The sequence below is a fragment of the Toxotes jaculatrix genome, chromosome 9 (genome assembly GCF_017976425.1).
Source record: "Toxotes jaculatrix isolate fToxJac2 chromosome 9, fToxJac2.pri, whole genome shotgun sequence".
Taxonomy (NCBI): domain Eukaryota; kingdom Metazoa; phylum Chordata; class Actinopteri; family Toxotidae; genus Toxotes; species Toxotes jaculatrix.
The window spans coordinates 23,861,048-23,881,383 of record NC_054402.1 but is presented as its reverse complement, the minus strand read 5'-3'; the positions used below and the strand labels follow the sequence as shown (position 1 = coordinate 23,881,383).

General features: G+C 41.5%; 1 protein-coding gene across 1 annotated transcript; it reads left to right on the top strand.

Moving 5' to 3' along the window:
• Positions 1 to 1,846: 1,846 nt before the first annotated feature.
• Positions 1,847 to 18,432, top strand: LOC121186784 (alpha-2-macroglobulin-like). The gene is made up of 36 exons (XM_041045579.1): positions 1,847 to 1,851; positions 2,625 to 2,805; positions 3,001 to 3,154; positions 3,488 to 3,540; positions 4,020 to 4,040; positions 4,780 to 4,945; positions 5,041 to 5,125; positions 5,249 to 5,399; positions 6,497 to 6,614; positions 6,872 to 6,981; positions 7,084 to 7,251; positions 7,461 to 7,688; positions 8,548 to 8,611; positions 8,766 to 8,911; positions 9,621 to 9,770; positions 10,033 to 10,179; positions 10,296 to 10,393; positions 10,482 to 10,637; positions 11,169 to 11,394; positions 11,717 to 11,843; positions 12,035 to 12,156; positions 12,272 to 12,323; positions 12,472 to 12,555; positions 12,907 to 13,083; positions 13,428 to 13,503; positions 13,931 to 14,087; positions 14,339 to 14,413; positions 14,712 to 14,874; positions 14,970 to 15,157; positions 15,639 to 15,851; positions 16,878 to 17,002; positions 17,226 to 17,316; positions 17,403 to 17,471; positions 17,550 to 17,655; positions 17,848 to 17,889; positions 18,196 to 18,432. The coding sequence occupies exons 1-36, from the start codon at positions 1,847 to 1,849 to the stop codon at positions 18,198 to 18,200; spliced, it is 4,299 nt and encodes a 1,432-aa protein (XP_040901513.1). The 3' UTR covers positions 18,201 to 18,432.
• Positions 18,433 to 20,336: the final 1,904 nt, after the last annotated feature.

Genomic DNA, 20,336 nt, shown 5'->3' with positions numbered 1-20,336 from the left:
AACTCGGGTGCTGTCCATTTCTTCTGATCATCCTTGAGGTGGTTCTACACCTTCATTGGAGTCCAGCTGTGTTTGATTATACTGATTGGACTTGATTAGGAAGGCCACACACCTGTCTGTATAAGACCTTACAGCTCACAGTGCATGTCAGAGCAAATGAGAATCATGAGCTCAAAGGAACTGCCTGAAGAGCTCAGAGACAGAATTGTGGCAAGGCACAGATCTGGCCAAGGTTACAAAAAAATTTCAGCTGCACTTAAGGTTCCTAAGAGCACAGTGACCTCCATAATCCTTAAATGGAAGACGTTTGGGATGACCAGAACCCTTCCTAGAACTGGCTGTCCGGCCAAACTGAGCAATCAGGGGAGAAGAGCCTTGGTGAGAGAGGTAAAGAAGAACCCAAAGATCACTGTGGCTGAGCTCCAGAGATGCAGTCGGGAGATTCTAGAAAGTCAACCATCACTGTGGCTTTCCACCAGTCGGGGCTTTATGGCAGAGTGGCCCCCCCCCCCCCCCCCCCGACGGAAGCATCTCCTCAGTGCAAGACACATGAAAGTCTGCATGGAGTTTTGCTAAAAAACACCTGAAGGACTTCAAGATGGTGAGAAATAAGATTCTCTGGTCTGATGAGACCAAGATAGAACTTTTTGGCTTTAATTCTATGCGGTATGTGTGGAGAAAACCAGGCACTGCTCATCATCTGTCCTATACAGTCCCCACAGTGACGCACGGTGGTGGCAGCATCATGCTGTGGGGGTGTTTTTTCAGCTTGCGGGGACAGGGGGACAGGGACAACGACCCTAAGCACACAGCTAAAATAACGGAGTGGCTTCAGGACAACTCTGACTGTTGTTGAATGGCCCAGCCAGAGCCCTGACTTAAACCCAATTGAGCATCTCTGGAGAGACCTGAAAATGGCTGTCCACCAAAGTTCACCATCCAACCTGACAGAACTGGAGAGGATCTGCAAGGAGGAATGGCAGAAGATCCCCAAATCCAGGTGTGAAAAAACTTGTTGCATTCCCAAAAGGACTCATGGCTGGTATTAGCTCAAACGGGTGCTTCTATTAAATACTGAGCAAAGGGTCTGAATACTTATGGCCGTGTGATATTTCAGTTTTTCTTTTTTAATAAATCTGCAAAAATTTCTACAATTTTGTGTTTCTCTGTCAATGTTGCTGCTGTGTGTACATTAAGGAAAAAAAATGAACTTAAATGATTTTAGCAAATGGCTGCAATATGACAAAGAGTGAAAAATTTAAGGGGGTCTGAATACTTTCCAGACCCACTGTATATCCGCCTGGTGTTTCAGGGGTGCTGTGAATCCAAACTAGTGTCATGGGTATTTATGGGGATTTCCTATTCACCCCCTTTGCACCGAGCCATAAATCTGGGTTCAGTCACTGATAAGTGGTGTCATAGGCCTCCCCCTGTGCCTGGGTGTTATTCCAGTCTGACACAGATGAGCTTCTTCTCTCCTGTTTCAAACCATCTGTTTTGCTCTGTCCAGTATGTGCACATTGCTGCCCTCAAAGGAGTGGCTGCTGTCCCCGTCCATGAGGGCAGCAATGGACAAATAGTGGACACACGTGGGTGTTGCACTTTGGTGTGTTGTAACCCATCATTGTTTGAGGTTGACCACAAAGTCCACATCGGTTGTTTACTAGAAAGTAATGTACTTTTACCAGTCCAGACAGGAAAAGCACTGTTTAAATGGCAAAATCAAAACATCCCACACAGTGTAAAGGGCACTGCTGCAGAACTGAAGTCACTGATACATCAGTTACACTGAGGAAACACTAACACTCGTACTCATTTTCTTTATTGCAACCAATCAGTCTTCATGATGGAGTGGGTGGTTAGAGTGGAAAATAAATTGCTGTATAGTTGCAGTAGCTGTGCTCCATGTGATGTGGTGGGATAAAGAAGAATTTCATCATCCTATTATGTGAGTTGGTTGCAGGGGCTCATAGACATCACTGTCAGTCACATCACAACTAAAAGAACACAGCTCTTTCTTACATGAGATGTTACTGAAGAATCTAAAGTTAAATGGAGACTAGAAAAAAATCAGCAGACTATGACTGCAACTAATGATGAATTGTAGATTCTTCTGTAAATGAACAGCCTGGTTCAAAAGTTCTCCTCCATGCCCTGCATCTGGATGTGTGATATGTGATATGTGATATGTGTGGCATCAGGATTTCAGTCCTGTCTGTAAATGATTGACTGAAAGGACACACAGAAATGATGAGTGTGTTAGTGTACAGAGGGTGAAAGGACACATTTGAGGCATTTGTCTCTTGTCTTTAACAGATGCTGGCTCTGAGGCTCATCTCAGTCAGTCATGGCTCTCTCTGTGGCACAGATAAGAACATGGAAACTGTTTGCCTGCCTGAGTTGTCTGTGTGTGGGTCAAGTGTTGGCAAATCCGTAAGTTTACCTGAGCTGCCAGAAAAACTGACAATAGCATGTTGTCTTTTGTGTAATTTAGTTACGACAGTTCAGTGCCAGCACGTTTCTTGGATGATTGTTTTGCTGCATAATAATTTCTATTCTGAGATTCTTCCATGTGAGATCCAGAGCTGTGTCCACGACATGTGTGTATGTTTGTGTGTCTACAGGCAGTATATGGTCGCCATTCCTGCGGTTCTCGAAGCTGGAGCTGAAACCAAATTCTGTGCGAGTCTAATGCAGCCCAACGAGAATCTGCTCATGACCATCACTCTGATCTCCCAAGAGGGGAACACAACCCTCTTCCAGAAGGCATCCAGTGAAGCGTTTCATACCTGCACTCCTTTCAAGGTCAGCTTCTGAGAAAGGCTTTGATTAATTTTCCTTAATTTTTCCCAAACCTTCAACATTTAACATGTAATTTGTTGAATATAATTGAGTTTTTTTTTTTGGGGGGGGGGGGGGGGGGGGTTGTTTTGTTTTTTGTTTTTTTTTCTTTAGTGGAGTTAGTTTTCCTGGTACCTATAAAATGTCTTTCTCTCACAGGTTCCTTTGCAGAATGAAGAGGTGCTAAAGTTTCAGGTGGAGGTAAAAGGCGACAGATTTTACTCAAACAACATCAGGAAAGTCATGACCAAAGTCTATAAACCAATGACATTCATCCAAACAGATAAACCAATCTACCTCCCTGGACAAACAGGTAACTCTGAGCTGATGATCTGTGCTGTTGTATACAACATGGTATTTATAGAAGGGTTTCCCTGTTTCCCTGTGTTTTGGTCAGTTAATGTATGAACAGCAGCAAACTGATATGATGGCTGCTTCACAAGAGATTTCCAGAAAGCAAATGAAGACAGATAACAGAGTAAATCGTGTTAAATCCCATAGTAAATCACTGATTAGTCTGCCCTTATCTAACTTGTAAGTTTGATAGTAATGATGTCATCTCTGAGTAAACAGAAGATGTTTGGATGTTTAACTCGGCTGCAGATGAGCTGTAAAAGCTTCATGCTTCTCTCTGAATTTCTCTCAGTGCATTTCAGAGTCATTACGCTGGACTCCAGGCTGAGACCTGCCAGTGAACTGGTGAGTGTTTGAACTGTCTCTCCTTCCTTTTAGATGTCATTTATAAACCACAGTACAGTGGGACTGAGCAGAAGTTGTGTAATGAAGAGACTGACATGAGTGATTGACATGGTTGTGCTCTTTAACCAGAACTTTGTCTCTAATCAATCAGTTCCTGATCAAGGGTCAATAGCACAGCCCAGGGCTCTTTTTGCTCAAGCTGTAATAATTCTACAGACTTGTAACAACAGTTTTCTCATTTTGCAACATTTTGTTGAAGGAAATAAAATTTGAAGCAATAATTATGAAAGTGTATAAAACATGAAGTAGAAATAGACAGAAACTCTTTTCATGTTGTCTTTTCAAGCCTGCAGTGGCCTGTGTTGGCAGTAGATAAACATACACTGCTCATAACTACAGTGTTTGTCTGACCCAGACCGACTAGGACACCTGGAATAAAGCTGTGTTCCTTTATCTTTCTTTCTTTCTTTCTTTTGCAGTACAATATAATCGAAATTGAGGTAAGACTAACAGTATCCACACTTTAACATGTTCACACTTTAACACAATAAGTCAAACATCTCTGAAAATACATCTGTTGTGTATAATGACAGTGGCTGCCAGAGAAACTACAGTAAACCTAAGCATGAAAATCCATTCAAAAATCATGTATTGAAAGCTTTAAAAAAAAAAAAAAAAAAAATCGAGTTACTGTTGTTTGATGAAACAAATCTTAACTCAACATCCACTTACTAGTTGTTGTTTTTTTATTCTGGAGCTGTCAACAGCCTCTAGAGTCTTCATCATCTTTTCTTCTCCATAATTCTTTAGTTTTGTTTTACACTGCACAGATTCCTCCCAAAGACAGTGACATGCTGTTGAAAGCATACATTAAACATCAAATGTAATTTTTTTTAAAGGGGCAAATATACATTCATTTTTTAACAGTAATTTCTGCTATCTGTATATCTGCATATTCAGGATCTGTAACTGGCCACTAATAACCAGTGTGTTGGTCAGGCTCTAGGTTAGTAAGTTAATGTGCAAAGTGCAGGTTTAAAATCAGCTCAACGTAAACAAACTTTAGGTGAATATGTACTTTTTCTCTCTGAATCAACCAGAAATGTTTGTCTTTATGTATGGTCCAGTTTTATCTGTGAGCTCGCTGAAGGAGACAAAGAAACAATGAGCATTTATCATTGTATTTCTGTGTCACATGAGTTTCCTCCTTAATATAAATACCATAAATACATGTTTCAGGATCCTTCTGATAACCGGATTGGACAGTGGCTGAATGAAACGTCCAATGGTAAAATATTGCAGCACTCTTTCTCCTTGAACTCTGAGGCCTGTGAAGGAATGTACCAAGTTGTTGTGTCCATTGGTGAGAGGAAGATATATCACAACTTCAAGGTGGAGAAGTATGGTAAGTTATGGCTTTTTAAAATTTTATTTTCTGATGTTGTATTTCCGTCCACTTGTAATGAAACAAGACTGTTAAGAACCGTATTTTCTCCACAGTTTTGCCTAAGTTTGACGTGAAAGTAAATGTACCTTCTGAAGTGAGTATGGAGCAGGAAGAAATCAAAGCTGAAGTATGTGCAACGTAAGTAAAAGCCTTTTCTTGACAAATGACAAATCGCACGTTCAAAATTAGTTGAACTAGATCCAGTTTGGTGAGTGAATGGTTTTCAACAACATGCTGATGTTTTGGTTTTTTTCTCCTCAGATATACATATGGCCAGTCTGTGCCAGGCAGTGTTCAAGTCAAGCTGTGCCGACCTTTTAATCGCTATCTTTATAGTGGCTTTATAGTGAACCCTGAAGATCAAGATGGAGGCCCTGACATAAAGGCCCCATGCCACGAGCAGACAAAGCAGGTACAGTCGCTGTATTGACAGAATCAGACCATATGCCCACACAGAATGTATGTATACTCTGCTTTTACTGTGCACATTTAACACTATGTTAAAAAGATACCAAACATTGTCATTTATCTTGTCAGTTACCATGGAGATAGCGGTTTGACAGGCTAGGTTTAATTCAAGCTTACTGGCTTTTCTCAAAGCTTTCAACCACATCCCAGTGTCTTCACCAGCGGAGGGAGTGTGTTCAGTTAAAGCACTTTGCTTCAAGAGGGGAACTTTGTTTTGTGTAGTCACATAACATCGAGTCAGAGTGATCCCTCTCGCTGTTCAAAGACAGTCTCTGGTGGTCGGCGGTGGACTGCTTCCTGTTTCATGACGTCTTGCATTTCACAAATAATAATGGAATAATGGAGCAAAGGCAACTTCTGACTTGTTATCTGTCTAATCGTACTGTTCAGGGAGAGGGGGGAGGTGATCAGGCCTTCAACATTTTTCAAGACCAGGGTCTTGATTGTCGACCATCTTCACAAGGCACCTGTGTGATTCAGCTGGTCTTGCCTTGTTTTCAGCAATGATCAGAAAACCTGTGCATTTTGTCACACACAACATTATTTAAAGACTCATGAAAAACAGTGCAAAGAGTCATCCCAAACGGGGAACAGTGTTAATACTAAGAAAGAGAAAAAGGTGAGCCATGAGAAGCAGAAAAGTGAGAAAATCAGAAGCTGCTCTGGACTGCAGCGTGTTTCAAGCTTCAAGCTGTTTATTGAAATTATAACAACAAATACTAATAATAATAATAAATTTAACGTGCCGACAGTAGTGTTGTATGTGGACTAGACCAACATTTGGTTTAGTGGATGTGATGGTTGCTTTGGTGTTCCCGACATTTGCTTAGGCCAGTGCGTGACATCTTGCATGTCGTTCTAAGGAACACAGTTCACGTGAATATTAACATGTGAGATGGTGCTTGACACCTGAACTGTGAATACTGAAAAACTGTGGGATGTATGAGTATGTATTGCAAACAGTTAAGTGCATCTGTTACATATATTTTTGGTGTTATTTCATTTCTTTTTAGTGAATCATAATATATTGTGCATTTTTAGACCGACAACAAAGGCTGCGCCACCTTTACCTTCAATATGTCAGACTTCACCAAACTTGACCAAAAGATACTGCAAGATCACCTGGACCTCACTGCCATACTGGAAGAGGAAGGAACAGGTGAGTCTTATTTTATTTTTCAATCAACCAATCAATCAACAAATCAACCAATCAACCAACCAACCAACCAACCAACCAATCAATCAATCAATCAATCAATCAATCAATCAATCAATCTCGAGCTTTATTTGTCCCCTGGGGGGCAATTCAATATTTTATTTATATTTTAAAATGAGAGTTTTTGTATCATAAAAATAGATCATCATGTATTTTAAAAATATTGCATGCGCGCTGTAACACGGAGGCTTCTTGTATAGGTGTTTTACGTCAACAAGAGGAGAGAATGAGAATTTCATATGCCATTGGAAAGCTGTCCTTTACTGACACACCTAAGGTTTACCACCAAGGATCAAATGTGGAGGGAAAAGTAAGTGCAAAATGTGGTCTTTGCTTCTTCGCTGTCATTCTGTCGATGGTGCATCCGAAGCCAACGGTCGCTGTCAGTGATACAACTTTGTGCTTCCAACAGGTGAAAGCAGTTCGCTACGATGATACACCCATTCCTAACATGCCGGTCTACCTGTTGAAGGGTGAAAGGTGGTCACCCCATCTGCTCCTGAATCTCACCACTGACAGCGACGGCATTGCCACGTTCACACTTAGCACAGCTGACTTTGATGGGGACATCCAACTTCACGTGAGTAAGAAGTATCACTAAAACTACCTGTACGAAAGCAAAAGCTGAAGCTTGAACTCTAAAATGGCTTCAGAGTGACTTCACCTGACCAAGGTTCCACCACAGTAGCTAGTGGCCATACTATGCCTCAGCATTTACCTTGCTTATAAAAACTGAACTCACTTTCCAAACTTTTCTTCCACCTTCTATGTTTCTTTTCTACAATCTAGGTTAGCGATAAAGCGTCACTGGAGTACAGTGGTTATAGAGCTCCGTTCTATGAGACTGCAGTTCACATACTGTCTGTGGCCCAGCGTTTCACTCCTCTTAGTAAATCAGTCAGCTCTCTGGAGGTGAAGAGGAAAGATAAGCCACTTCACTGCCGCACAGAAGAGGACATCTCCATCGAATACACTATAGTTGGGGAGAAACAGGACTCTGTGGATGTGATATATCTGGTAAGCAAACTATTTCTCAGCTTGTCAGATATTTTGAAATGACATTCATCTCAGTTATTAGCATCTGTCTTAAAGGAACGCTCCACCTCTGATCAACTTACCTGTTAGAGACATGGTTACATATGAGACCATGATGACCAAGCACCTGTTTGTCCTGAAAATGTGAAGCACACTTCTCTCATTGTCATTGTTTATGAAGCTAACACAATATGAACAGCTGGTTAGAAGTACAAAGCTTTTGTTTCAAGCTGGGATTTGTTGGTTAACAGAAACAGGTCTAATCTGGTCTCTGGACAGTTCAGCTGCCATTATAACTCACACTGTGAGGAGCCAGTTTCTGTTCGGGATTTGCTCAAAACATTTGAAAGGACCACGTCCTCATCAGTCGGCTGTGAGTCGGCCTTCCTACAAGATGCTGCATTTACATTAAAGCAACGACTACAGAGAGACATGCTAACACACCTGTACAAAAAAGCAGTGTGCTGCTCCTGCTACGAGGCTCAGCATCTATGGAAGTCGGGTCTAATATCAAAATTATGCAACTGATTAAAGTACGCTGTGTCCTAATGACAGGCAGGGACCACACTTTGACTTTGCACTCTGCACTTTAAGTGTTATTTTAACACATTGTCTCAATCTGCACTTCTGTTCTCCTTCATAAACACACATCGACATCATGACTGTGTGAGTTTGGTGAACCCAGAGCTGTTAGAGTATTTTGGTATTATGAGACCATTAATGTTAGGTTTAGTAAACCCATATATCTCAAAGGAACCAAGTTAAACGTGACCCACATCAGGGATGAGGTTTTACTTTTCCATTATTTAGTCTTTGTATCATTTTGTCTCACATTCTCCAGGTCTTATCCAGAGGAGCCATTGTCATGCAAGGACTTAAACAGGTTGAAGTGCAAGATGAGTCAGGTGAGCAAAGTCTGGCTTTAATCATGAGTCTGGAGAATGGTGTCCCAATTATCCCTTAAATTAGCATGATCAAATAATATTTGAACTGCTGTTTTATTGATAAATGGAGGCATGTGAACGATAACTGTTGTTTATAACATTTGGCTTGTTTCAGTGACTGAGGGCGAGTTGTCTTTTAAGCTAAACGTGCAACCGGAAATGTCACCGGAGATCCAGGTCTTAGCTTACGCCGTCCTCCCCAGTGAGACTGTGGTCGCACACAGCGCTGAGTTCTCCACGGAGAAATGCTTCAGCCACAAGGTCAGTGTAAGAAGAAGATATGAGACATCAGCTGTGCTTGTCAAGTGTAGGTGCAGAATCCAAGAGGTGATACAGAGCGTCGAGATGTTGTAGTCTATATAATATTGAATTATTTTTACCTGAGCTTGATGTTCCACAGGTATGGTGGTGTAACCTGTCAATCTATCAATCCTGTCATTTACAAAGCATGTCCCTTGTCTGAGGTTCAGTTGACCAAGTGAAGGGACTTTGTTTGTCCCCACAAGGGGGGACAAACAATCACTATCACCACAACAGGTAGCGAGGAGTGAAAATAATAACTTACCACCAAGACTGCACTGAGGCCAGTTTGTGGTTTTGCCGCTTGGGATTTTCAAATTTTGTCATCTGAAAACAGAGGGACACTTTGCATGTCTTTTCCATGAGACAGGTTCACAGGAAAGGGATAATCGATCCATAATAGCAAACAATATCCTGCACACCGTCTAAATTGTAGTGAGAAATTTACTTAATGTTTCGGTGGAAGACCTTCATCAGGCAAGTTTCTGGATGCACTGGATGCATGTTTCACGCACTGTGTGTATGTACTGAAGTCTCCATCCTTGGTCCATCTCTTTCTGGAGATGTTTTTGTGATTTATTAAAAATATAAAGAAGTTAGAGTAAAATACACATTACTGTCACACTGACATTGTCCACATGGTGTGATGTGTGTTTTCTGTGTGTGTCAGGTGTCGCTGGAGTTTTCTCCGCCCTCAGCTGTCCCAGGAGAAGAGACCACCATGCAGGTAACGGCCCATCCTGACTCTCTGTGTGGAGTGAGCGCTGTCGACCAGAGCGTCCTGATCAAAGAGCCAGGGAAGACTCTGGATGCAGAAAAGGTAACCACTGTTATCAGCGTTGGTTTGTGTCCTCTGGATAAGCTATTGCACTCTTAACATTATCAGACAGCTGATGCTGATTTCACCCAGTTGTAAAGTATGCTGCTGAACAACTGCTAAATGAAAAAGTCTGTACTCCTCTGTACAAGTTCACCATATGAATCAAGGCACTGTTTTGTACTTGATATACTCAAACATCAGATCTCCAAAGGATGAGAAATCATTGGCAGTTTAAATCTTTGAATGTTGTTTTTCTTCACAGATATTTCACTTGTTGCCTGTCAGGAAATCACTTTATATCCCTTATGAGGTTGAAGATCGTGTAGAATGCCTGCATGTGAGACCAAGAAGATACGTTTTGCCATATCCTAGACCAGTCGAGAAGGAGGATGCTCAAACCGTTTTCCAGGTACTTCTTACACAATTACTAATGTACAATACAAAGAATATTATTTTTTGTACATGTAATATTGTTGTTGAACATGTAATGAACTTTCTATGGTTTTACCTTGTTGGATTATCTAGAATGTAGGACTGAAGATGGCAACAAACTTGGTTATCCGAGTGCCTTCATGCCTCAAATTCAAAGGAAGAGAATACCACTATGGTATCTATGGAAACTCGCCTTTTTGCTCTAAGTTTGCTCTATGCTAAATATTTACCAGCAATAAAACAGTTCAATGTGTCTTTGCTGTCCTCTGCTTCTGGTAGAATATTTTCTGGTTTCTTTTCAGGTGTTGGTCTCAGATATAGCATTCCTGGGGATGCTAGAGTAGTGGAAGGTGCACCTGGTCCTGTTGGTCCTCCAATAGAGACAGTCCGCACTTTCTTTCCTGAGACTTGGATATGGGACCTGGTGGAAGTTGGGTGAGCTTCTGTTGCTGAGGGTTTTGATGGCCATGAAATGAGATAAAATGACTGAGTGCATTTCTGGAGCACCAGAGTTCCTCCCTCTGACTTCCTGCTCACTCCCTGCCCACATGAATGGCATGAAAATGATTTACTACAAGTTTTCTTTGAGACTTTTGTACTATCTTATATTATGTTATATTTTTATTTAGCCTGATGGCTCAAATTGCGATAACAAAAATGAGTCATTTTAGGACATTTGTAACATGTTATTAATCATTTTACAGCTGTTTCCTACATAATGACTGTGTATGTAAAAAAAAAAAAAAAAATCTTTTCGGGGCAGTGCACATCAGGATCATGCTCTTTAATTAGAATGACAAACACTGTCTGAATTTCTTCAGCAACATGGAACTCTGTATTACTGCATTTTATCTCAATAACACAGTGTATGAAACAATTTCTGCTCACATTTGACTGAAGAGAAATAAGAGTAAAAGTAAGTTTTTCCAGCTCACACTTTGTGTCTGTGTGTATCTGTTGATCCAGGGAGTCTGGAACAAAAGATGTGTCCCTCACTGTCCCAGACACCATCACCACCTGGGAGACGGAGGCTTTCTGTTTGTCCCCTCAGGGTTTCGGCTTGGCTCCTCGTCAAAATATCACTGTCTTCCAGCCCTTCTTCCTGGAGCTCACCCTGCCCTACTCCATCATCCGGGGCGAGCACTTTGAACTGAAGGCAACCGTCTTCAACTACCTGACCAAATGCATCATGGTAATGAATGCTTTTACATGACCTAACGTCAGCCCACAGTACTGGGCAGGGGATCATAAAGTTGCTACAATTCATCCTGTTGTAGAGATGAATTTATTTGGCTAATTTCATGGTGAAATTCAATATTAATGCCGTGTGTTTTTATAATAACTGTAATGATTATTTGTGAGTAAACAATACTTCACTGGCCTGTGGCAAACCCTTGTGTAGAATGTGACTGGAATCAGGTTTGTTTGTCTCACAACAGGCTGCAGTTTGAATGGTGGTTTGAGTTTGTCGTGCATGTCCAATTGTAAAATATATAGTTGTGTCCCTTGAACAGGTCAGTGTGACTCCAGCACCCTCCTTAGATTACACCCTCACCCCCCTGTCTGGTGACCAGTACACATCCTGTTTGTGTGGCAACGAGCGCAAGACCCTCAGCTGGACAATGGCCCCCTCAGTCTTAGGTGAGGATCAAGCTTTTATCCACACTGGTGTAAAACATTAAAGGGTTGTACCAAGGTGGAGAAACTGCTGTCCCTCTTCCCAAGCAAAAGTCTTTTTCTTCTCCTTGAAATCAGTGAGATCCATGTCAGTGACAAAATACTTTGGACACTTTGAAATGGACAAAATTTACAAATGGTATGATGTATTTCAGGGGCTGTGAATGTGTCTGTGACTGCTGAGGCGATATCATCCCAGATTTCATGTGAAAATGAAATTGTGAACGTGCCAGACAGAGGCCGTATCGACGTGGTCACAAAATCTGTCATTGTAAAGGTTGGTGCCCTTAAAACGAGATAACAAAGAAGTTTATCCTCAAACCATTTTTTTTTTTTTTTGTATTTAATGTGAGATGAAAACTCACATTGTTCCCTACCTCCTTCTCTGTCAGGCTGAGGGAACTGAGATGGCAAAGACCTACAACTGGCTGCTCTGCCCAAAAGGTAAGTATGGTTGATGCCATCGTATTTCTATAGTCTGACTAGTTCCCATCAACCATCCAATAAATCTAAATGACATCTCTGTCTTAGTACTGACTGCTACTGGACTTTCCCTCTAAAAGCTTCTGTTCTGTTCTCTGTCTGTACACAGGAGAGGCTCTGACTGAGGAAATAGACATACAGCTTCCTGAGAATGTGATTGATGGATCTGCCCGTGCTTCGCTATCAGTCCTGGGTAAACTGATAAATTTATTTTACTAGAGTGAAGCAAGTTAACAGTCCCTCTTAAAGCCTCATAAATCAGGGACTTTTGGACTGGATAGTCCTTTTTGAGATGTCACATTTTGCTTTTATATTAAAGTAAAAGAAAGACGGTGTGTGTGCAGGAATGCAGTACAGTTGAAGGAAAATACAAAAATTTTTCTTTTTCAAGCTTTTTAACATGTTTTTATACCAACTGAGCCATGACAGTTTAGTGCAGAATGAACAGAAATGTATGTTAGTGACTTTCTTTGGGCACATTTAGCAAAATGAAAAGCCAGGTCAGTCACCTGTTTGCTCTTACTCAGTCTGTATTTTTGTGCAGGTGACATCCTGGGACGAGCCCTGAAAAACCTGAATGGGCTGCTACGGATGCCGTATGGATGTGGGGAGCAGAACATGGCGCTCCTGGCCCCCAACATCTACATCCTCCAGTACCTGAAAAACACACAGCAGCTGACCCCAGCCATCTTGGAAAAGGCTACCAACTTCCTGACCAGTGGTGAGTCTCTCTTAGCTTTAGCTGAACAATCTGGTTGCACAGAATGTAAGCAGAAGGTCTGTCATGTGTGATCACTAGAAAATACTCATCATTCCAACTGCAGTGTTCCTGCAGACCTTAGTTGCATGTCATTCTCCCCGTCTGTCCTTTCCTTTCCTGTCATATCTCCACTGTCTGCCTTCTAATAACTCATAAAATTCCACAAAATGTTCTTTTGCTATGCATCTGTACATCTGCACTCTGTCAAAAACAAATTTACCTCATGTCCTATACTTGACTCTGTAAAATCTGAGAACATATGTATCATTATTCCCAAATAACCATGTGTTTCTATTGTTCTTCAGGCTACCAGAGACAGCTGAACTACAAACACCGGGATGGTGCTTACAGCACATTTGGATCAGGGGAGGGGAACACTTGGTGAGAACATTACTGATCAATCTCCACACACAATAATAAGTAGATGATTCACAATAATTGTGCATGCAATAATAATACAGCAGTGAGTCGATGACCTAACAGCACTTTGGAGAACACTGCTGGAATTAGCCTAGCTAGTGACTTCAGCATAAAGTCTTATGTTTCATGTTGACTGTCCTGAGGCAGCGTTCAGATCAAGAGGCTCCTCTTCCTGGACTGGCACTAGGCTGAACTTTATTACTGTAGTTTGTGTTTATATTTTCATAAGTGTTCTTTTTTTGTGTTATTTATTTATATGTAAAAGTGCCTTAAAGCTGGGAGTCTCTGCAAAAATTTGTTATGTTCACATAATGACAATAAAGACTCTTGATTGATTGATTGATTTCATTTTGTCAGTGACTGTCTAACCTTGTCTCGATCTCCTCAGGCTGACGGCTTTTGTAGTGAGATCTTTTGCCAAAGCACAGTCTTTCATCTACATCGACCCGAAAAATATTGAAGAGTCCAAGACTTGGCTCCAGAGTAAACAACAAGAAAATGGCTGCTTCCAACAGTCAGGAAAACTTTTTAACAACAGAATGAAGGTAAGCTTACAGTACCTGTGGAGAGTGATGAAAGTGACCAGTAATGATGAGAGTAATAATAAAAGTGAGGAAGGTTAGACAGTTTAATTTTCGTTCATTGACATCTTGCTGACAGTTATTTGTTAAACCGATCGCTGCCACTATTTTAAGTCTACATGTAATCAGTGCACAAAATCACTTTTTGTTATCTGGGCCCCTGGCTGTTGGAGGTGCAGTGATGACAGTATCTGAATGATGCTTCCTGTCTACAGGGTGGTGTGTCTGATGAAGTGACTCTCACTGCTTATATCACTGCTGCCTTCTTGGAGATGAATAACTCTGTTGATGTGAGTACACTCTTATATCTCGTGCTGTTTTATTTCATTTGAGTGAATCTGTTGACTATTTGATTTGGATCATTGCACCTAGTAAATCACACCTGTGCTTTAATACTTTAATGTGGTCCTGCTTACCATGTCCACATGAAGAGTCTGTTTGAAAAGTCCACTGATGTGGTATCTTTAACTTTTTCAGTGGAAAATAGGGGGATCAGGGTATCTGATAATAAATGAATCTCTCATTTATAATGAAAGAATCATTTTAATGGTTATTTGATGATCAAAACATGTTTTTAATCTCTTACAGGATCCTGCAGTGAAGAAGAGCCTCTCTTGCCTTAAAGAGTCCATCAGTGACCTCAGCAACACCTACACTACAGCTCTGCTGGCGTACGTCTTCACCCTGGCAGGAGACTCAGAGACCCGTGCTCACCTTCTGCAGCACCTGGACACAGTCGCATTAAAACAAGGTGAGTCATCCTCCTAAAGGAAATCATTCTGGCTTCACTTAGTGTGAATGTAGCTCACCTCGTGCCTGTGTGTGTGTGTGGATGGCTGTTTTTAGGGGGTTTCCTCCAGTGGTCTCAGACAGCAACAGAAACTTCAGCCTCTCTGTCTGTGGAGATCAGCTCCTATGTGCTGCTGGCCAGACTCAGTGCGTCTCCCACGACTGAAGACCTGGGCTACACCACTCGCATCGTCAGATGGCTGACGAGCCAGCAGAACTATTATGGAGGCTTCTCCTCCACACAGGTACCATCAGCATGAAGCTGGACTTAAAGTTAAACACACCGTGTTCTCTTCTGGGAGAAATACGATGAAAACCAAACTGTAAAGCTCCTTAACCATTTGGGCACTGTCCAGCTTTTTCATCTATTTTCATCTTCGTGGCATTTTCAGCATCTATCAGAATATTAAATCCTTCAGTGTATCTGAAAAATTCTAAATCACATCATTTAGACATACAGGTTTTCATAGGACAGCAACTGTCAACAATGTAATGTCAGTGATTACACCACACCAAGGACAGCAGCAGTGTTATAGCCCAACTACAAATGAAACATTATGAGCAAAGTATCCTGTTTTAAATTAATATTTTTTTTACATTTCTGAATGAAAATCAACACTTTAGAGATACCTGATACCTTTTTACCTGTGTGTGTGTGTGTGTGTGTGTGTGTCTGTCTGTCTTTCTGTCTGTCTGTCGGTGTGGGTGTGTGTGTGTGTGTTATAGGACACAGTGGTGGCTCTTCAGGCTCTGGCCCTTTACTCCACTCTGGTGTTCAGTCCAGACGGTTCAAGCACAGTGACGGTCCAGTCCCCCAGTGGCCAGCTGACATTTGATGTGAACCAGGACAACAAACTGCTCTACCAGGAGAAGACGCTGCAGGACACGTCAGGAAAGTACAGCCTGGAGGTGAAGGGCACTGCATGTGCTTCAATGCAGGTCAGTCAACACTAGAGCTCTAATTGTTTCTCTGTGATATATGTCCACCACCACAAACACTGTCAGTATAACAATGTCCTCAGGCTGGCAGCCAAGTAGCAATACAGAAAGTGTCATGTCTGTGTTCTGCTTTCTTTTAATCCAGCTTTATTAAGTTCAATTATTGGACTTACCTCCTGTCAAATCTCCATTTGGAATGAATCCACTTTTTTGAAGCTATTTCAGCAAACACTTTAAGCAAGTCCAGGAGTTTTTGTTAGGCTAAGTAACAACATGTAATCAGTGTGAAGTGAAAGCTTATACTTGTCCCCTCTCTTACTCTCCAAAGTCTGAAGTTCAGAACTTTAACGTGAGCTAATAACTTCTGGTATTTATGTTTCGGATAATTGAAAATGCACTGTCTGAGAAAATGGACAACATCGGCCTTTACGCAGTCGTCCACCACCTCGGTCTCAAGGGCTTATTAGCTAAGGAGGGACGAAGAAGTGGTGACAGTGCCAGGTGAGGGTGCCCCCTCTTACAGCCTAGTGAAGAAGTGGGCTGCTGAGTTCAATGACTGGAACCCCCGGCCCCCGTCCTGGGACGATGGTCGCTGTCTGAAACATCCAATCAGATATGAAAGGACATTCAAAAAAGCCAGAGTCCCAAGAAGGCCAAATCGGTGAGGTCCGTAGGCAAAGTGATGGCCTCTGTTTTCTGGGGCAATGGCTGCCATCCATTTGAATTGGTCCAACACCTGCCAAAGAAGGAGCTCAGTGCTCGCCATTTTGACAGTGATGATGGCGTCATTGCTGCTGTCCACTCTCTGGAGGTCCTGTACTGGGGGATTATTCTGAAAAATAAATGTACTGGGTTTTCTACTTAGGCCACAAACCCATCAATCACCCCTCGTTAAAAACGACACGTGAAGATGTGACCACCTCTAAACATGGTTCTTCTCAAAGGACAAATCTTGTTGCATCATAAGTTTGAAGGAAATTCTCGAGATTGTTGATGGTCAAACCTTCTTGTGTACCTGTTTCCCAGATTTCCCTTCACTACAACATCCCAACTCCTACTGAAGAAACTTCCTTCAGTGTCAACGTCACACCAGAGGCCGTCTGCACCAAGACATCTCACAGACCCAAACTCATTCTGAAGCTAGAGACTCTGTAAGTGATCAACACTGAGATTTTAGACAAACATTACTCTGCACATACCAGCAAGTGCTGTACTAAGAAACTATTGGTGGATAGGTATAAACATATCACTAACTAGCTCAAACATGTCCTAACTGTAAACCAAACCCTGCCAAAGTCTCAGATTAAAAAACATCCATGTGTACAGTATGAGGGTGAAGGGGTGTACCATCACATTTTTATGCTTCTCCTGCAGATATCGTGGAAACGAGAACACTACAAACATGGTGATCCTGGAGATCAAAATGCTTTCTGGTTTTGTCCCAGACCAAGAGTCTTTGAAGCAGGTGAGTTATTGGAATAACTTTCAGCTCAGTAGAATGGATTAGTTTTCATCTGTTGATGAACTGACTGAGGTATCGTCTCCTCACAGCTCAGAGGTGCTCTGCTGGTGGATCGTGTTGAACAAAAGGAGGATCAGGTTCTGGTGTACCTACAGGAGGTGAGAGGAACTCACAGCGGGGAACATTAAATGATGCTCTACAGATTTGGTACTGATCCATTTTTTTTCTTCCAACAGTTACAAAAGGACGTGGTTGTCAACCACAGCTTAGAGCTCGTACAGGAGCTGCCAGTGCAGAACCTGAAGCCAGCCGTGGTCAAGATCTACGACTACTACCAGCCAAGTAAAGCTCACACTCAGGCCTCCTACATAAAGCCTCAAATCCTTTACAGCAAAATTCACAGCAAAACTGAATAGTTATCAGAACTGTAATGTTGAGTACTGCAAGTTTTAAATGTGTTGCATTGTTGGACACATGAAGAAAGTTTGTGTGTTTTTTTTTTATCTCTCTTCTCGTTCTTCTTTTTCCTCTCAGGTGACCAGGCTGAGACAGAATATGTCTTCCCTTGTGTTGCAGGTAACAATCCATAATCATACAAGAACACTACAATATTTCTTCCAAAACTGATTTATGGCTGAAAAATCAAAAACATTTTAGCCCAACCACAAAAAGCAAAAACGTCTTAAATTGCTCAGAATCTTTCTCTTAAGTATACAACACTGTGGAAAGCAACCAATAATTGTATATAAGAAATAATAATAACAAAGAAATGATAAATTATTAAATTAAATGTGACTAAATCATAATAAAGCCAACAACTACTTTAACATATTATATGACTGTATGTCCCCACAGTGAATTTGTTTTTTCTTTCTTTTGCAGCTTGAAGAGAGAAGTGTGGTCAGTCCTCTGGTTTTCACTGTTTCCAGAATATTTAAAAAGATTTGCAATATATTAACAATACATTTTGTGTATGTTGTGAAACTCCATGTCTGTCTGTGTGAACAAACAAACAAACACTTGTTTAACACATTAACTGTGGAACTACTATACGTGTCTAAAGTGAAAACCAAGCATAATGGAGAATAAAAAAATGTGATATGAATGTCCCACTAAAAACTGGCCTTGTGTTTTACTACATTTTCCCACTGTTTCATCTTAGTTCCAGTGCAGCTTTGCAGTTTCAGCAGTTGTTTGTTTATTCCAGGAGTTTTAATCATATAGCGGAAAACATGATGTGCAGGTCAGTTTAGAGTGGAGAGCTGAAATCTATTCAAAATGAAACAAGTGTTCTAATGGTTTTCATATGAGTGAGTTTTAAGTAAGGATTAAATATCATAACATAACTGAACATATAAAACAAATATGATGATTCAGCTGCTGCTGTCTACTTTTCTGTTTGATATAAACAAGCCATATTAAATAATGAAAAACACATTTACAGTTACTAGTTGTATTATTATTATTATTAGTAGTAGTAGTAGTATTTAGTGAAATGTCTCAACAACTATTGGATGTTTCTGACATTTATGTTCCCCTTGTAATAAATTTGGTGACTCTCTGGTTTTTCATCTGGTGCCATCATCAGGTCAAAATGTTAATTTGTCCAGTACTTTGACCAAATACATGCAAAACTAATGACATTCCCATCAGCCTCATCTGCACAATGTGTTTCGTGCTGATTAGCAAATGGTAGCATGGTAACATGCTAAGCCAAGACAGTTAACATGATAAACATCATACCTCAACATCATCATCAAATCCTGGTATATGTCCACAGAGACACCTGTTTTAGGGTCTTTAAAGCACCCTGAGGGTTGTTGAGGTCAGATGTGAGCCTTTAAGTCACATGAATCAGTGTGTGGTTTGGTCATAAACTACCTGCTGCGTCATGCCAGACATGTATCTCCTCAAAATTGTTTCTTCATCCGTGGTCCGAATCCAGCCCAGGATCTTTGGTGCATCCCTCTCTCTCTCCCTTGTTTCCTGCCAGTGGTCTATTGTTGCTATCTATTAATAAAGACAAAATGTGAACCTGGTTAAAATTGAGAATATAGTAAAGCATGATGCAGCCTGATCACACAATATACATCCGCCTGGTGTTTCAGGGGTGCTGTGAATCCAAACTAGTGTCATGGGGATTTATGGGGATTTCCTATTCACCCCCTTTGCACCGAGCATAAATCTGGGTTCAGTCACTGATAAGTGTCAGGGTTCACTCTGGGGAGCCAGGGCGCCCTTATTTTGTTTTGTGGATTTTGGGTTTCCTGTTTTATTTTTGACTATATCTTTCCAGTTGTTCACTGTTCTTCCTCTCGTTTCAGGTGTCTCGACTTTCCCCTCTCCCCGTGTGCTCCTCCCACTTCCTGATTACCCTTCCTCTCCTAATGTGTTTCACCTGTTTGTAATTGACTCACCTCCCCCTGATGTATTTAGTCCTCGTCTTCCCTGCATTCGTCGCCAGATTGTCTTGTGTGTTGTTGACCAAGCTTTCCAGCGTTCTTTTCCCATTCGTGTTCTAGTGTGACTTAGTGTTTGTGTATGACCCCTGCCTGGATTTCTGGATTTTGAACTTGCCTTTTCCCTGTGATACCTTTGCTTCCTTGGACTGATTATCTGTGTATCGAACCTGGACTGATTAAAACCGTTCTTTGATTCCTCACACTCTGACTCTGCGCCTGTGTCCTCTTCCCTTCTCCCCCGAGTCTTACAATAAGTGGTGTCATAGGCCTCCCCCTGTGCCTGGGTGTTATTCCAGTCTGACACAGATGAGCTTCTTCTCTCCTGTTTCAAACCATCTGTTTGCTCTGTCCAGTATGTGCACATTGCTGCCCTCAAAGGAGTGGCTGCTGTCCCCGTCCATGAGGGCAGCAATGGACAAATAGTGGACACACGTGAGTGTTGCACTTGTGGGTGTTGTAACCCATCATTGTTTGAGGTTGACCACAAAGTCCACATCGGTTGTTTACTAGAAAGTAATCTACTTTTACCAGTCAGTCAGGAAAAGCACTGTTTAAATGGCA

Coding starts and splice junctions, on each gene's coding strand:
- LOC121186784 (XM_041045579.1), top strand. Junction 12,324..12,471: donor CTGGCTGCTCTGCCCAAAAG/GTAAGTATGGTT, acceptor GTCTGTACACAG/GAGAGGCTCTGACTGAGGAA. Junction 15,158..15,638: donor GAGGCTTCTCCTCCACACAG/GTACCATCAGCA, acceptor TGTGTGTTATAG/GACACAGTGGTGGCTCTTCA.